General features: G+C 37.0%; 1 protein-coding gene across 1 annotated transcript; it reads right to left on the bottom strand.

The window, feature by feature from the left end:
* Nucleotides 1-10,680: 10,680 nt before the first annotated feature.
* On the bottom strand, nucleotides 10,681-11,764 carry LOC122645778 (dihydroneopterin aldolase 1-like). Its single transcript, XM_043839143.1, has 2 exons — nucleotides 11,532-11,764; nucleotides 10,681-10,942 (listed from the first exon to the last, which is right to left on the bottom strand). Exons 1-2 carry the CDS (start codon nucleotides 11,726-11,728, stop codon nucleotides 10,738-10,740), a joined length of 402 nt encoding a protein of 133 aa, XP_043695078.1. The 5' UTR covers nucleotides 11,729-11,764; the 3' UTR covers nucleotides 10,681-10,737.
* Between the last annotated feature and the right edge of the window lie 7,680 nt (nucleotides 11,765-19,444).

Genomic DNA, 19,444 nt, shown 5'->3' on the forward strand with positions numbered 1-19,444 from the left:
GTGTATCACACAGTGTGAATAATTGAATAGATACTGGCGTGCGTCACCGTGCATGGTAATGTTGCCACGTATCAAGATTTATTAGAGCCGTAACCTCCAAAGATTTGTGGGAGGAGAGAAGGGATTGGAAAGAGTAACGTAAGGGTGGAGCTTTCGAAAAGTGACGCTCTATTACCAACACGTGTGATTATGCGCGACTTTTGAAAGTTGGTATTTAAAAAGTGAATCCATTGTTGACTTCATACACCTTTGTTAAGGACTTTTATTTTGGAATCTTCGGTAGTGAGAAACTGTAAAATTTGTTTTGATTAGAAGAAGCTCACAGGGGTGGGCCATCGGCAGAGTGGTTGACAAGAGACTCGAACTCGAGACCTTTTGGTGGTGAGCATGGGCATGAAGCGCACCACAGCTCACCAATTGCACTAGGCAATTGTTGATAAGTAGTAGAATTTTGTTTTTTAATTAAAAAATGGGTGTTGGATTTTAGAGAGGGCAAAAAAGATGAGTGTAGCTTAGGAGAACCATTTTCGTATGGCCTAAGCCGCACAGATGGAATCCAAGAGAGATGGGGTCCCATTGTTGGATTCCATTTGTGCAGCTCAAGCCTGTAGAATAACCTAAGCTAGCCACAAGAAACATCTCCATATGGTTTTTATTGCATTAGAAAAAACATACGACAGAGTTCTTAATGAGTTAATCTGACATATATCAAAGAAGGATATCAAATAAATATGTAGACATAATTAAAGATATGTATGATAGTGTGGTGACTAGTGTGATAATTGTAGGGGATCAAAATCGTTAATTCCCAATTATAATTGGGTTACATCAAGGATCAACTTTAAGCCCTTATTTGTTAGGACTTATCATTGATGATTTAACTAGAGACATTCAAGTTGAGGTTCCTAGATGTATGTTTTTTTAGTGATGATATTGTGTTAAAGGACAAGACAAAAGTAGTGAATAACACAAAGCTGGAGTCAACTTTAGAATAAAAAAATCTTAAGATAATTAGAGAAAAAATGGAGTATATGGTTTTGCCAAAAGAAGAAAAGAAAAAAGATTAAAAAAAAAAGACGGAGTACATGATGTGTAACTGGAATTACACTAAGACAGATAATGAGGTGGTAAAATTAAAGAGAGGTCGATTCTATAAAGTGATTACTTTAGATTTCTTGGCTCAATCAAAAATAAAGAAGACGATATAGAGGATAATGTTGTTCATAGAATTAAATTAGGATGGATGAAGTGGAAAGATGCCTTTGGAATGTTGTGTGATCAATGTATTCCTATAAAGCTTAAAAGAAAATTTTATCAGATTGTCATATGACTGACTATAATATATGATGCGGAAATTTAGGCAATTAACAAACGTCAAATAGATAAACTTAGTGTAGCAAAGATGATTTGGTAGTAGCTCCGATATATGATAAGCTACACGAAAATCGTGTATGGTCTATAAGCATGAATGAGGGTGTTCCTCAATAAGGTTTCACATTATGATATAGTGAACATCCAAGTATGTGAATGATTGGATAATAATCAAACGGAATCAAAGCCTCGGTAAAATTAGTTTAATGTTATTATTTAAAAGGTGTTTCAAATAATTTTGGTTGATCGTTGATCCTAACACTCACGATTTATTGTGCAATACGTGCAATACACTTACAATTTTGGAATATTGTTTGATTCCATACTTGTGAGGGTACAATGTGGATATTGTAGTATGGGGGTGAAAGTGTAATGGAAATATCCACCACAGAGGTTTTTCAGGTTACATCTTTTGTAGAGATGTTCTTTTGTACAATTAAGGATAACTGAAAGGCTACTCTTTAGGATCACACCACATGACACGATCTTGACCGTTAGATTGTAATCTCCTAATTAGGATTTTTTTTTTTAAATTTAAGAGAACATTGACTCAAACCTTAAAATTACACTACTTTTTTTGTCAAACACAATATTCTCTTAGAGAAGAGAAAGTGAGAACTTGAGAGAGACAAAAGAGTCCTCTTCTTCCTCAAGCAAGGATTTTTGCCATTGGAGTTGGTGCAATCAATTGGTGATTGCACCATTATGCTGCACTCCTTTGGAGGAACATGCCTCCAGTGTATTCTAGTTAAACTATTCATCTTAGTGTTGATTCATTATCACATGTGTTCATTGAGATCTTGTTACCATAATTTTTGTTATGTATTTGGTACTATACAGCTTCCGTTGCCGCTTACAAGAGAGTTCAAGAAATAACATCTCCACTACCAAAGGGTCTTCTAGGAATAAAGCACAGTTGATTCCAAACCTGATCAAGGACGGCGGAAGGAAGGGGCCAAGAGACCAAATTCCATCCAAGATAATAGAAGAAACCAAAGCCATTCTATTACAATCTGCATCATATCTAATTCCATCTCCAAAAACATTAAGGAGAACTCGACATCGATACAATGTTATCAAGCCACAATATGGTAGAGAAATGATCATCAATTAGATATTTAATTGCATCCCCCGTCAAAGGTCTAACCTTTAAGATTTTTCTCCAAGTTCAAGAAGCATCTGAAGTACAAGCAACAATCCCAAATCTCCAATAGAGTCTTCCTTGAGATATCTTAAATAAATCCATTTGACTCATAAGCTTTCGTTTCTCTTAGCTGTCTTCTGTAGAAGCTTTAGAAGGCTAGCCTTATGTGCTTCTTTAACTTTTCTCAACCCTAAGCCACCCTCTTTCTTTAGAAGGCAAGCAACAACCCAACTATCAGTGTGGAGGAACGTAATATCACTCTATTTCAAAAAAAGTACTCATAAAAGCCTCAACATTTTGAATGTCAGAACTAGGGATATACTAAACACAACAGTCCAATAAATGTTGAATGCTTATATAATTAATCTGACCAACTCAAGCCAACCAGCATAAGAAATAAGTCTATTTTTCCACAATTGGAGCCTTTTCTTTAAATGATTTAAAATGGGAGAGCAATGACGCTCTGAGAGCCTAGAGGAGATCAAAGGGAGGCTTAAAAATGTAATGGGCAAGTGGCCAATCTCACAGCTTACAAGGACCTTAAGTTGGTCTTTGACATCAATAGGGACCCTAGAGAAAAATATCAAAGACTTGTAGGTTGATAAACCAGACATATTGGTGAAGAGCTTCAAATCATCCATGATTGCAGATATATAGATAGCAGAGGGCTTAAATAATATAAACAAATCAACATCATAGGCCAAGTGAGTCTTAACAAAATAAATCAATCACCAACATATTGCTTTAAAAACTTATAATTAAGTGTGTTCTAGCTTAAGAGTCTTAGAATCTATTACTTTAAATATTGCATGAAATATTAGGTTGGAAAGAATAAGTGAAGAAAGTGTTTCTATTGGGGAAGAAAACCACTTTTGCAAAAGTATGTGCAACTGAATGACCGTTGACATTTCATTTAGGCATTAATTTGTTCTTATTTTCTCATCCTAATTTCTTTTCATTGCCTCACCAATAGGAGTTTGTTATGGATAAATTACATGAATCTTTTGTTTGTTTGTTAATATTATAATCTTACTTTCTACATAGTACTAAGAATATTTAAACCATGGATAAGCTTATCAAACCCTGTGAGCAACCTGAAGAGTAATGATAACATCCTTTCTTATCCTTAATCCTTACTTAAAAGACATATATAGTTGAAAGAATTGGAAACAATAGAATATATATGAAAATGTAATACATTGTAATGCAAATCAAAATCTAGTGTAAACTATAAATATCATATTAGAAAACTTTTGAAGTTATAATAAAAAATGGGAAAGGTATTCTTACACGGGAGATTCTCCCATGAACTTCATCAAATGAAGAATTTTGTACAAATTTATATAATTCAATACATTAGAAACTTTATTTTAGAGTTAGTTCTAGTCTAACTATTTGCAATTTAGTTTCCTTTTAAAAAGAAGTTACATATCATGTGATTTCCTACTTTATATCGTATTTTAAGTAAGTCCCATCAATCTTGCTTTATTAGAGATTTCTTATATGAAAGGTAGTATTTGTTAAACCTAGTTTTTTTTTTCCTTCACAAAAAAATGTCTTTCAAATAGAATACTATGAAAAACTTATTAACTAAAATGCAATACCATTTACCAAAAATTATTATAACATTATGACATTGGAAAACAAAGTGGAAATTTATTGAAAAATTCAGTAATTGCAAAATCTTCATAAAATTCATAGTTTTTAAGTGATTTAATCGATTCTTCAAAAATTATAAGAACACACATAAATAGTTAAATCATTAAAGCAAACTACCCATAATGTGATCTCATGACATTAGATAAGTTGTTAATAAATTTTTAGAAGAATGGAAAAAACCAAAAGTATCTTTTTAAGTTGAGGAATTTTAAATGATTATTGGTGTGCAATATCAAGGCTTCATAGAGAAATCAATAAACTTGAATTAATGTTTGACAACAACATACATAATTGCCTGTAACGTGGTCAACCTTGTATTGATGGTCAGCTGCATACCTTACTTGACGGCATTTTTTTGGGGGGGGGGTGAATAAAAGTGGTTACCCTTAATCTGAGTAATTCTTATTAATATGAAAGTGAATTGTCTCAGCTTTCATTCTTAATGTGGGTAATTCTTTAGTAATAACAAATCAAGGTTCATATATTCGTTCATTAGTAACCTTATCACTTTAGAAGCATACACAATTTTTATACGAAATTAAGAGCTTGCAATTATCAAGTTTTCATATTTTTAGTAAGGTGCATAACACATAAATTCTAATAACATTCCCTTGGGCGAGTTTATTAAATTATAAACTCAACATTCTAGTAAGTTTTGACAAAATATTTTTTTGTGAAATCTTCTATGCTCTAGAATCACTCTCAATGTTATTATTGGATTAATTGATCTTATTGACGAGGTAGCATGCATGGTGCTCTTTTATTTGGAGATTCATATATACTATGAATAATGGAGTATAGGGAATGTGTTGCTTGACAAAATTTAGAATTATTTATTGGTTAAAATTAGGTTTTCTATCTTTGAAATGAGAATTAATCAAATATTTCACTCAAGAAATTTTAAGAACTTTTCATAATTTAGCCATAGGTCAAAAGAAGTGGCTCTCGAAGGTCCTACTGCACATAAATGTTGCTCCCGTCAACCTCAATCCATCTAATTCTTTTAATTAATGCTTAGAAATGGTTACATTTCGATGTTAATTCATCATTTTCGTGAAAGTTATGGGACATTACTTTCTGCGGTGATTTATGAATACCAATTGATTTTGGTAGGTGCGATTGCTCAAAGTTTCTAGGGAATCCTTCCTCTACCTGGAAATGTTCTCTTTTATTTTGATTTAATTGTTATTCTTGAACGACAAGCTTGATTGCTCAACTTGATCATTTTCTTTAGGAATATCATGATCATCGTTAACCATTGCATATTCAACATGTCCATAAAATATATGTATTGATACTACTTTTAAATTTTACAATATTAACATGAATAAGGTGTAGAAATAATTTCCAATGTTTTATTAAGTAACACAAAAACATTTGAACCTAGAAGTACGTGATCCTAAAAAAGAGTGCTTGTGGATTAAAATATGACAATCATTAATGACATGAAACACTATTGTCACCTAGATGAAAACATAAAATTGAATATCATACTACCATCTAAGGCACCTAACAATCTTTCAATATTATTACAAATGGGGATGAGAATTCTTCCAATAAAAATGTTTTGCTTTCTTTAGCCCCATGATTTTGATAGTTTTCAAGCAAAATCATCAGAAGACAACAACAAGAAGTCAGCCTTATTCCAACTAAATGGGGTCGGCTATATGGATCCCAGAAGAAACAGATAATAATAATATAAAAATAAAAAGAAATAAACACACCACAATGACACAAACTTTAGGGTATTCACCCAACTTAGCAAAATCATCGGACATAGTCTTATTTTCCCCTTAATGGTAGAGATGCGATAAGGTAATTTGAAAAAAAAAATAACAAAGTAACAAATGTAAATCAATTGAATGAACATAGTATACTTTTCCTAAGGTACATTAAAAAAGAGGGGATGCTCAGTATGTTAGATATGTTGAGAAGGTTTAGAAAACCTTAATACCAGGCCTCCATCTACCAATCATTGAATCGATATTAATTCCATGTGGTGGCCTGTGAGTTGAGCGCAACACGATAGCCACTCAACCCCAGGCCGCAGAGGATCCAAATTCATCTATTGGTTATGGATCTGTTTCTCATGCAACCTAACAATATGAGACACCAAAAGACTAGTGTTCCAGAATTATGTGAATGTTTGGTCAATTCTTCTTCTTAAAGACAATGAAGATATTCTTGTTTTACATTTGTTGTATTCTGTCAAACACCATTGTTTAAAGTAAGTTTATCTTCTTAAAGCCCTTTTTCCTTGTATTATTTCAAAATTTAAGAACCTGAAATTAAATGGATTGTGTGTAAAGTAGGTAAGAGATCTCTACTTGGTGGTGTATCCTACGCCCTCTCACAAGGCACCATGAGATGACGTCTCTACCCCTTGGGTAGATACCCAAGTGTGCTCACCCATTGAAGAGCGTAGGTAACACTACCAAGTAGAGATCTTTTACCCTTTTAAAACTCACTAGTGATTGCTTGAGATGGAGAAACCTACCTCTCCCCAATGTCACAACTAAGGAGAGCATTCGTAAAGTTCTCAAATATTTAAAAATTTCCATAAAACAGCATATGAAGGTTAGATAGGTAATCTTACAAATAACATTGTTGGAATTCACGGTTGAAATGTGTCTACATTTGGTTTCCCTAATAATAAAAGATCCCTAGGGCAAAGGGCTAGCTAGGATCCTATCAATCATATACAGTGCATGAAGAGTCTTTATGACAAGGGCTTTAGAAACAGAAGAGCTCATGAAGAGCTTTCATGGTTTTGTTTTTGGTTTTTTTTGCTTTTCCATGTCTGGTAGTCCTAAACATCAACTTCCAAATACTATAAGTGGAACATTGTCTTCATGGCAATAAGGTAATCCATGAAGCATGAGCTGGCTGATTTGCAGAAATGAATGATATTTCTTACCCCTTGGGTGGCTATTCTTGGTTGTTTTGTCCTAATTGTGTGTAAATGATTCTTAATGGAGAATCGTTCTCTGCATGGGAGTGCAGGGGCCACGTGCGTGTGACAACCAATGAGAGCCTACACTGACACATTGGGGGGCGGGGAAATTTTGCCATTCATAGGAACGGGGTGGTTAATTTCTGCCCCTCAATGTGTCTGGTCGTGGTCTCCGCGTCCCATGCAAGGAACTTTTCTCCATTCTTAAATTTGTCATTGAATAGAAACAACTTCATTGTCTTTAAGAAGAAGAAATTTATAGGAAATTCACATAATTCTGGAACACTAGTCTTTTGGTGTCTTGTTACATGAGAAACAAATCCATAATCAATAGACAAATTTGGATCCTCTGCGGCCTGGCGTTGAATGGCCATCGTGCTGTGCTCAACTCACAGGCTACCACGTGGAATTAATACCAATACAATGGTTGGTAGATGGCGGCCAGTGAGTTGAGTACAACACGGTGACCGCCCAACTCTAGGCCATAGAGGATCCAAATCCCCAATAGACTCATGACATGCTTAAAAGTTGACAAGGATGAATTACCTAATTAAGGATGGTTTAGAGAACATACATAGATAGAGCTACTCTCTTTTTCTTACGAAAATGATCTTATTAGGTGCATTGTCTTTTTCATTAATCCATCCTAGATTTAACAACTCCTCAGTCTTATCCCAACTAAATAGGTCTACAAATATAAAGTTCTAGAATCAATGTAAAAAGAGTTTACTTAGATATTTTTTTGTTGTGTTGATTGTCGATTTGACACACCAATCCTCCTCCTTTATCTGGGCTTGAGACCGACAGCAAACGCTGGTGGGGTTTCACACGTCACTATATTCAAATTCCAAACAGCGGATTTCTCGGGAAATGGCTACTTGTATAATTGAGTTTTCCAATGATAATAGCCGTAACAAATCCAAAACGTCAAGTCAAGTCAATTCAACTGAACTAAGACTTATCCCAACTACTTGAGATCGGCCATGGTGACACATTGAAATGGATATTAAAACTCTTGTTGCTTGTCATTGTTATTGAACTATTCAAACTATTGCTTTCAATTGACCATTAAAATGGATAAAGTAGTGTTGAAAGGCTCTAGTTGGATTTCCGCGTGATAAAACAAATGCATAACGATCTTAAATGACATTTAAAAGATCGAAAGGAAAGTTCATTATAAGTTGGTGTACGTAGTTGATGATTTGAGGTCCTTTAGTGATGATACAATTGAGAGCATTACTTGCAGCTTAGTAGCTGACCTTCAAATGCATATATGGAGACATGAAGTAGATCAAATCAGAGTTGTTGCAAAATAAAATAAATGCTATTATGTTGGCATTTAAATGAATTCAACTCAACTAAACCTTTTAAGTATTTGAGTAGCTAGGGCTACGCGTAAACCTATCTACCATTAGTCTACCACTATGCTCTCCATGTAATTGATGTCTTACCAAAAACAACTACCACTCTATGCAAGAATTGCTTACTTTGTAAATCATAAGCATTAAAGAACAAAAAATGCAACCACTTCCCCCAACTTATGTCTTAAAAATAAATCAAAGGGTGTATTGAGAGCTCATTATTGGAGGTAATCATTAGATATATACCTGTAGATGGAGTTGAGCTCGTCTCCGGGGAGCACAACACGCCCAGGGAGCATCCAGCCGTTGGGCTGTGCTGCACACATCCCTAGGCATGCACCGAGATGTGTGAAGCACAACCCCACCCTTGGATGCCCCCTGGGCATGCCCCAGGCTCTGAGCTCCCTGGAGAGGAGCTGGATCCCGGTAGCGGAATTATCCAATCATTTAGTATGAGGATCCATTTTGTTGGTTTAAAGTCCCAGGGAAAGTTTTCCTAGTCTCATTGAGCTTATCGGTAGAAATGCAAAATATGTGTTTTTCTCTTTCCATGTGTACTACTCGATGATATATAAATAAATTACCCCCTTCCCCTCACTAAGGGGGGTTTGGGGTGTTTGCGCAAAAAAAAAGTACAATCATATTTTGGGATCTTTTTAGGGATTAGTTTTAGTATGAATAAAATGGATGATGAAGAAAAGATGAGGCACTCAATTTTTTTCCTTTCTACTCTTTCAACAAAATAAGCTGCAATTTCATTAATTGATGAGTGGCATTTAAATTAGAATTGGGTGAACCAGTCAAAAATAGCACAAAAGGCTCTAAAGTACACATTTAATTGAAGTGTCTACCTTTAACAGTTTAACCCTTAGAGAGGACATTGATTAGAGCCTATTTGTAAAAGAGGGGGGGGGGGGGGGGAATGAACAGGAGATGAATTTTTTTTTTTGATCAGAAAGAAAAAACAAAGCTCTTTTAAATAAAACTACTTAATTCTTTACTCGCTATATTCTAATTGTGTTCTTTTAAATGAATTACGATTGTTAACCTGGATGATATTTTAAAGGGACTCTTATTTCTCTTTTTTTTCATGTTTGAAATACTTTTGGGATCTTATTTTGTTCAAAATATTGATTTTCATTGGCACTATTAACCATTGTTGGAAAACCAAGTTTTTGGGCAAATCACAATGCAGTCCCTCTTTATCTCTTTGTTTATGGTTTATTTCACAAAACCAAAAAAAAAAAAAAAAACAAAAAAAAGTTATAATATATACGATAAGTGGCAGCTTGATTTTTCTTGTGTGATTCTAGTACTTTTTCCTCAATTAGGAGGAGTGACCCTAATATCGGCATGTTGGAGATTAGGGAAGGCCCAAGGTCTCTTATCATATGGTAGAATAAAGCTTAAAACGTATCCAGTGCGCAAGGCTCCCATCATTGCGGGCTGCGGGGTGTGGGGAGGGTCATGATGTATGCAGCTTTACCCCTGCTTTCATAGAGACTGTTTCTTGACTCGAACCCGTGACCACTTACTTGGTCACAATAGAACACCCTTTACCGTTGAACAAGTGAATGACTAAAAATTATACAATTGAACTTGCTCTGATGTTTGCACATTACCAATACAAATCATAAAATCCATCGAACATTTCCAATACAGATCATACTCGATCAATGAACCAAAAAGAATAAATACAGAAAGTTTTAATATTACTTAATTTTAAGGGGAAAGATTGTCTCACATATATGTTTTGCTGGTGGCCACACACCTAGTTGTGCCACATTTCAAATTGCACCCTCAAATGCAATCATGTGCAGTCTCATGTATGTACTCTTCTCTTGTTACTCCTAAATTTCTAAATGAAATATTTTGCCACTAGGCAAATTCAATTTGAGCTAAAATTTAAGGATTGAATTAGAGGACTTTAGGGTCTATTTGTCCACAAAATTTCAATCCCACTCAACTGGCTGCACAGCAGATACATCGAATGCCCACCAGGAAACTTTTCCTACTGACCCAACAAGGAAAACCCAGCCCTTGTTTTAATAATCAAAAAAGTAAAATTTTGAGGAATAAAAATGAAAAGAGCAAAAATTTGTTGAAATCTTAAGTTCTTATATGGCTTTGTGTAGAGAACTCCGTTTTCTGATTGTACACAAAAAAGAGAAACCAAAACATGCTATCACAGAACCAAGTTGCACCATTGAAATAATAATGACTGAATATCCCAACCAAACCTATGAAGCTCATTTTTCTACATCAATGTTTCTGTATCGAACAATTTCGACACCCAAATAATCAACAGTGCCATAAACAGCAACATGAGGTTTCCCAACTTTCACTCGGACAGCAGATATCTGAGGGAACTTTGCAAGTATGGTGCATGCAATGAGCTGAGCCAGAGACTCTACAAGTTTGTGAGGAGGTCCCTCCACGATTTCCTTAACAATGCTGAAATTCCAAATAGGGAGAAACTATTAGTCACTTTATACACTTGAATTATGAATAAAGAACACACACTTGTGTATAAGTTTTGGAAAGAAAAATGTAGGAGTATGCAGGCCGCTATGCCCCATATATATTATAGACAAACAGAACTAGGATTAGCTTAGACCAACCTGAGATTATGGCTGCATACACAGTTCAACTTGGCCAATTGATTACGACTAGGAAAATCATTTAAACATAGGAAATACATTGAGTATAGATCTCAATTACTGGGATGTGGTGCTTATAGATTTAGGACTCAAATATTTGATGGACCCTACTGTAGGAATCTCCGACATCGGAAACAAAGTTGATCTGGCATTGGAAATCATAAACCAATTTTTATTTTTCATAAAATTATGGTCAGAATCCAGAAAAAAATTCAAGCAAGATAGCTAGGAGAATTTAATACTGGTCAATATTTTCAACAAAGAGGTATATTCCAGATAAGCTTATCTGAATATTAGTACCTCCTTCAATGAAGTATGCCATGGATATGACAATAGAAAACTAGAAACTATAAGAATAGAAGAAAAATTAATTTACTACTCACCTGTAAATTTCAGCATACGAGACTGTGTCAGTTAACTCGTCAGATTTACCTGCTGCTCGGAGATCTAACCATGAATCCATATCTACCAAGAACTTCTGGCCCAACTTCCTCTCTTCTGCTTCTACGCCATGAAATCCATGAAACTTCAGACCTCTCAATATAAGTTTGTCACCCTTCAAAATCCCCTCATCATCCATAAAGACACCTACAAAAGGATAGAGAGATTTTTTAACTGCGTAGTTTTAGTATATAATAATATGCAAGATAATTCACCATTAAAAAAAAACATGCAAGATAAATGACAGAGTATCAGAAGATATCATGATTTGAGAGAGTTATGTTTGCTAGTCCTCACTCCTGAGGATTATTACTTCCCCAGTGAGAAACCTGAGAAGATGGAAGTCGAAGGAAATTTCAAAAAGTAACATAATGGATCATTAAAGCCTCAAAAACAATAAACAAGCATTATACCAGAACATACCTCCATGTTTGAAGGATGCATAATCTCTCAGGAAGGATGTACACTTAAATCACGTTTCACAAACTTATTGATATATGTTAGAATTGTAACCACTTACAAAACGCAATTTCAGTGTCCATACCACTAATAAATACCTTGTTTCTCTGTTACGAAATCGTAGGACATGGTAAACAAACCAAAAGCCACACTAATGTCATATTTGAAGTACACAAAGAGAGAAAAAACTATTAGATCTTTGATGTAAGCTAAGGTTCAGTTAAAAACTTAGACCCTAACTCACAGTAGGATCTTCCAATGTGATCAACAGTACATGATGTTTGCAGTTCCAGTAACAGAAAATAAAAGAAACACCCAAACAGTAGGTCTGAACACTTGATTACAGCAATAATCACCCAAAACAGAAGGCTAACAATAGGGTCCTTATCACACAAGACATTAATGGTCTGGATATCCCTCTAAGGTGGTATTCTGCCACAGTATAGCAGCCTTACAATCGGCAGAACAGAAAGTGAATGAAAGTAAAAAATAGCAACTGTTAGGCTGCTGAATCACTCAGCACACACAGTCAAGCTGTTTCTTCAAGATAAGCAAGACATACAGTACAGAATATATTCCTCCCTGATATTCCCTGCTATTCAAACTAATAAAAGAGACCTTCGAATGACTAAATAGAGATACCATTTCAATCACCAAAACCGATGGGGATGACTCCCCTTTATTCTATTTAGAATAAAGTAAGAAATCAGATTAAAAAACTGAAATTCTCCATGGATGGAGGTCTCTTGGTAGAAATAGAAACTAAATCTTTGCTATTACATGAAATAGAAAGACAGAAATCGGAAACTCGTTTTTTTTTTTGCTAACGAGGATATCCAGGCCTTCGGCCTGACTATTCCCCCGGGTCCATGCGAGCCCCACAGTCACAGGACCGGGTCATTCAAGGATTTGAGTAGAAAGCAAATTAAATCCAAGGTTAGTGGTCCAAAGCAGGTAAGAGGAATCGAATGCAGGTCGCCTGTCGATTTCGACCAGCGCCCATGCCAACTCCGCTACCCCCTTGGGGTTAGAAATTGGAAATTCCTACTTGCTAATAACTAACTAGTAATTACGAGTAAATAGAAAGTAACAAAATAGAAACTTAATAAGTTGAAAGATTTCAACAGCCACTCCTCCATGCCAGCTGTCTAGGTGGTCCACCATATCTGTCAAAATATCTTTCAAATATTGCTGGTCGATGGCATTTTGGGGCAGAACAAAGATGGTCCAGTGGGCTGAGATATACCCAACACCTGGGTGCCTAGGAGTCAAATCAATGGCCAGAATTGGCTTTGGTTTGGGCTGCTTATAACCAAACCCATGTGGACCATTAAGGAGCCTGGTTGGAATGGCCTTACACTGCATGAATCTTTGTAACTACAAAAGGAACCCCAAACAGTCATTCATCCCCAGAGGCAATTATAACTGCTATCTAATTTAAAGCTTGAATCATCCCAAGGAGATACTCTTCAAACATCCTTTGGTTCACAAGCAATATAAAAGCCTCTTGTAAAGCCTCCAACTAGTCGTTGAATATACTGAAAATCAGATCTTCCCCAATGATCTAGATATCCTAGGACTGCCAAGATGATAAAGGGACCCAGTGCACGAGGCTCCCGCTATTGCAGGGCCTGGGGAGGAGCATGCATATGCAGCCTTACCACCATTTTTTGTGTGTAGGATGTTTACTTGTTCGAACTTGCAACCACCAGGTTGTAATAGAGCAACCTTACCGTTGCGTCAAGGCCCGCCCTCACCGAAGATGATCATGACTCTAAATTTAAAAAATGAAGCAACAATCCACTGAAAAATGGAGAACCACCGCCATATCCCTTCCATCTATAATTTGTTCCTTTGTAATTCATAGTTGTTCGTGCCAAGAATAAATTTAGAAAAAATGAGGAATCCATATTTGCAAAAAAACTGGAAGTCTGGTCAAATATATTTTCAATGAAATGGATGTGTCAGATTCCAGATACAGGTTTAAAGTATGCATGGCCTGTATACTGAGAGAAAAGAAAAGGAGAAAATATGGTTGTCAACTCAGGATTTTGGGACTGAAGTTATGGGATTGCTTAGAGCTGGTTTAGGTTACAGAAGAGAAATCATTTAGTATGAGGTTGTCATAACTTTTCAAAATTGATTAGCAAAAGTATGGATTGGACGGGCACTGGATAAGATAACAAACCTAACAAAGGAAATAAATAATCCACGAAACGAGCTCTAAAAATTAAATTCTAAAGCTCCAAAAAGAAGAAAAAATATATATCATGAATGAAGCCTTGAATGACTGGCTCTTATTAGAAGGTACAAGTGAACCTATTACACACTAGAATGAAACTTCTGAGATGGAATATACTACCCAAGATCTCCATGTGAGGTATAAAACAGAAGCACCAATTCCAAAGCTTCAAAGAGTCTTTATTCATAATTGACTATTGCTTTCTTATGAGGTTTGCCATATTTATAGACAAAGAGAGCTTCATGACCAGGAATACAGGTTATAGACTTACAGTTTAATTCTTGAACTCTTAATCAAAATAAGAAAGTAAACCAATTGTTCTTGAATTTAAGTTCTAAAAACTGACTTTGTTCCCTTTTATTTCTGTGGGCAAGTTTCATCGATCTAAAAGGATAAAAAACAAATGTAGGTTTTCTGTAAAACAGTGCATGACTTCAAACTACACACAAGAAGGTGGTATTCCCAGCCCTGTTACTAAATAAAGAAAATCTGGACTTTTTAAACTCCTCAACATTTAAAACTCAGAAGAGTGAAGACATGACCAACTTCCCTCTTCCGAGTGGTATTGTACTTGTCACAAGAATGTAAACATTTCTCTGTTTTCAAATGCAACAGTTAATTGTGAAGGGGAGAATCCACCGTGATGGTCATGATCATAGTTGTCAAGGCGACTAGGCGACCCAAGGTGGTGGAGTGGTGACTAGGCGAGTACTTTTTGTTATCTATCCAAGCAATGGGAAAGAATATGATCCAGAATCAGTAAAGCTTTTGCATACTATGATTCAGAAACATATATTATTCTTTTCTTTTTGCATTTCAAGCTTATCCATTTGCTTTCTATAGTTCTATACTACAAGAAATGATTGATCAACTGCATAACAGATAATAAAGCATCACCAAAACAAAGAAGAAGAAGAAAGAGGGAAAATGAAGGGGGAAAAAAAAAGAACGAAACTGGGAACAGAGAAAAAGAAGAAGAAAAGGAAGGGGAAAAAATACATGAAACAGGGAAACAGAGAAGGAGAAGTGAAGACGGAAAAAATACACGAAACAGGGAAACCGTGATGGTCATGATCATAGTTGCCAAGGCGACTAGGCGACCCAAGGTGGTGGAAGGGTGCCTAGGCGAGTACTTTTCGTTATCTATCCAAGCAATGGGAAAGAATATGATCCAGAATCAGTAAAGCTTTTGCATACTATGATTCAGAAACATATATTATTCTTTTCTTTTTGCATTTCAAGCTTATCCATTTGCTTTTCTATAGTTCAATACAAGAAATGATAGATCAACTGCATAACAGGATAATAAAGCATCACCAAAACAAAGAAGAAGAAAGAGGGAAAATGAAGGGGAAAAATAAAAGAACGAAACAGGGAACAGAGAAAAAGAAGAAGAAAAGGAAGGGAAAAAAATACATGAAACAGGGAAACAGAGAAGGAGAAGTGAAGACGAAAAAAAGGAGAAGAAGAAGAAGAAGAAGAAAGAGAATAAAAAAACAAAGGGCAGAGAGAGGGTTTCAGGGAGGAGATGGAAAGAAAGGTTTCAGGGAGGAGATGCCAGGGTGCTGTAAGATGGAGTTACCCAACCTTTGGGGGGGGGGGGACAGAAGCCAGACGAAGAAGAAAAATACTAACCTGTTCATTGGCGTGATCACAGTCACTAGAAGAAGCCCTCAATCATAGTTGGCAAGATTTTTTAAGTTTGATAAAATGGAAAAATTATAAATCTCCAAAATAATACATAGGAATATCGCAAATATAGCCATTGTAACACCCATCAAACGGGGAAGTTCTCCACCCAGGAGCTACTTTACTTGTTAGATATGGGCCAGAATACCGTGGGGGTTATTCTGGACTTTTTTCCTCTTTATTTATTTAGTTGTTTGTATGTGGTTTAGTCCCACATTGCTCATATACATATGTTTATTCTTTTATTACTCTTATAAATAAAGAGGTGCTTGGGGTGACTCAAATCATCCAAGCCTTTCCCTAATTTTAAATCTCTCTACATGGTATCAAAGCAGATTTCGAATTAGGGACCAATAACCTTCGATCTCAGTCCTTTTCTCCCTCTCTCTCGATCTCCTTCCTCTCACTTTCTCTCGGTCTCTTTCCCTTCTCTTTCTTTCTCTCTTTCTCCCTTGTTCTCCATCCCATATAGGGCAGCACTGATGAGGTGATCATGCGATCCAGTTGCTGCCCCCATTACCTCATTTATGCTTCATAATTCTGCTGCTCGATAGGAACAAACCAGGATTGCCTGCGCTATTGGTTCTTCAGCCTTCTTTTGGAGATTGCTTCTACAACAGAAGAAACACCTCCTATCTTTGAAGACCACAACTTGCTGCAGGATTTTTTTATTGGTTCAGTTCTTATCCTACAGATTTGAAGACTTCCCTAAGATCGATTCCACCATTACAGGGTTTTTTTTCAAAACCCTGACACCTATCAATCTTAGGGTTACTGCTGCCTATTGGACCTGATTTTCTGCAGGTTATTTTCTCCAGTATACAGTGTCAATCGACTTCAGTTGCAGCCATTTATCTGCAGTTTTTTGCCCCTCACTTTTCCCTTTATCGATTTCCACAATTCAGGGTTTTTTACGAAACCCTGACAATATTGATATAGGGCTCTTCCTGTGCTGCTGGTTCGTTTTTTTGGAGAGGTGATTCAGCCCTTAATTTGAAGTGTATATTGGACTTATTAGTTGCCAGTATGGGTGATTCGATCAATTCTTCAGCTACTTCAGATCAGCCACTTAATGAGAGTCACAGCAAGACAGACTACCATAGCTTCCCACCAAATCCTATTAAACTTGATGGCTCGAATTATCTCCTATGGTCCAGATCTGCCTCCTTTGCCATTGCAGGCCGTGGTCTCACCAACCACATTAATGGCGCTTGTGTTATGCCCACGAACAAGGACCTTTCGGGAAAAGTGGCTTGCCAATAATGGTGTTCTTATGTCTTATCCGATAGGGTCTATGACTTCAGATTTACAAGCATAACTTTCTTCTTCTAGACACCGCCTCCCATTTGGGTTGCGTGCAGGAAACCTATGGGCAGCTTGGCAATGATGCCCAAGTATATGAAATTCGGAAGAAGGTCTTTCACACCACTCGGGAGACCTTTCGGTTTGAAATACTATGCTACTCTCCACGATGCAGCAACAGATTGGACCAATTTTCGACTTCCACCCTACTACGGTGGTATATATTGCTTCCTATAAGAAGCACATGGACAAGATTAGAGTATATGATTTTTTGGCTAGCTTGAATGTGGAGTATGATTAGATTCGTGTTCAAGTGTTGGGCCATAAGCCTTTTCCCACACTTGAACAATCTTATGCCTTGGTGTCCTCTCGAGGAGAACCGTAGGGCTGCCATGTTGCACCCTCCTATTACAGCAGATCAGCTCAAGGCTGCTGCCCTGCCGCCACTCCCCGCACCTAGTGGAACCGCTTCTCTTGCTGATTCTACTACGTTGTTTGTGAGCACCTTCACAAACCCTATCACACCAAAGAGAAGTGCTGGAAACTTCATGGGAAACCGGCTGACTTTGAAGCAAAAAGGGCTGCAAGACCAAGACAAAGACAAAGACCAAGGCCCATCGGATCGAGATCGTTATTGCAGCCCTCGCATCGACACTTGGTCTATCCGGGATGATCTACGAGCACTCCTACGTATGCTAAGGTCTTCCGCCACTACGCTCTACTACATCAGCTCCTGCCGTTCTCTTGCTCCTTCAGTTCACACTTTGCCCGGTCGGGTATTCCTTTTGGAGGTCATTGTGCTTACGTAGCTTCCCATCCTTGGATGATTGGAGCTAGATCATATGACAACAGTTCCTCTGGGTTGTTTCATAGATATTCTCCCACTTCGGGCAAGACAAGGTTAAGGTGGTGATGGTTCCCTTTCTTCCATATCCGGAAAGGGAATCATCAACCGCACTTCCTCTCTTCCCTTGTCTTACTTTTTGCACATTCCTAACTTTACTACTAACCTTCTTTCCATTAGTAGTATTACCCGTGATCTTAAGCGCAAAGCTTTCTTTCCTTCTCATTGTGTTTTTCAGGATCGGAATGCGGGAAGACGATTGGATTGGGTAAAGTGCACGATGGGCTGTGCACGCTTGATGACGGTCGCTTCTCTCCACCACGATTGCCTTCTCCACTACACCGAACTCCATGGTCTCTTCAACTCTACCGGTGGCACTCTAGATTAGGTCACCCCCTTTAGGAATTTTAGCTCATTTATTTCCTAGTTTGGTCACCCTTCGTACTAAGGATGACTTTTTTATGAGGCTTGTGTTCGCCAAACAGGACACGTTCGAATTATCCCATTTCAAATAAAAGGAGTTCTTTTTGTTTTAATTTGGTGCATTCGATGTTTGGGGCCCTAGTCGTAAACCATCTATTTCGGCCATCGTTGGTTTGTCTCTTTCATTGATTGTCATTCTAGGCATACTTGGGTATATTTTTGCACACAAAAATCAAGTTTTTTCATGTTTTCAACATTTTCATAAAATGGTCCAAACTCGAGTTCAGGCTACTCTCAAAGTATTGAGATAATGGAGCAGAGTATCTGTAATCCCAATTTCAAAATTATTTAGCTAATCATGGCATCCTTCATCAAACTAGTTGTGTTGATACCCCTTGAGAATGGTGTGGCCGAAAGGAAAAATCGCTACTTGTTAGAGATGGCTAGGGCTTTGATGTTTGCGAGGAATGTCCCATCTCAATATTGGGGATGCGGTTCTCACTGCGACCTATCTCATCAATAGGCTGCCTTCAGGGTTCTTGACTCTCGTAGCCCCTCTGATATTTTAATTGGGAATTCCTCCTTTATTGTGCCTACCAAGGTGGTTGGTTGTGTCTATTATGCTAGGGATACTAGATCTCTTGGCAAACTTGAACCTCGGGGCCTCCGTTGTATTTTCTTGGGTTATTCTCCCACCCGGAAAGGTTATAAGTGTTACCATCTCCCTTCCCGCCGTACCATTGTTAGTATGGATGTTATTTTCCATGAGTCCCTTTCTTACTATTCTTCGCCACCTCTTCGGGGAGAGTTCTAGTGAAGATGTGCCTTTTGAGATTCCTCTACTGGAGGTTCCTCGTGCTGCTGTCCAGCCTTCTTTACCACCCATGGCTGCTGCC

Source organism: Telopea speciosissima, chromosome 11, assembly GCF_018873765.1.
Source record: "Telopea speciosissima isolate NSW1024214 ecotype Mountain lineage chromosome 11, Tspe_v1, whole genome shotgun sequence".
Classification (NCBI taxonomy): Eukaryota; Viridiplantae; Streptophyta; class Magnoliopsida; order Proteales; family Proteaceae; genus Telopea; species Telopea speciosissima.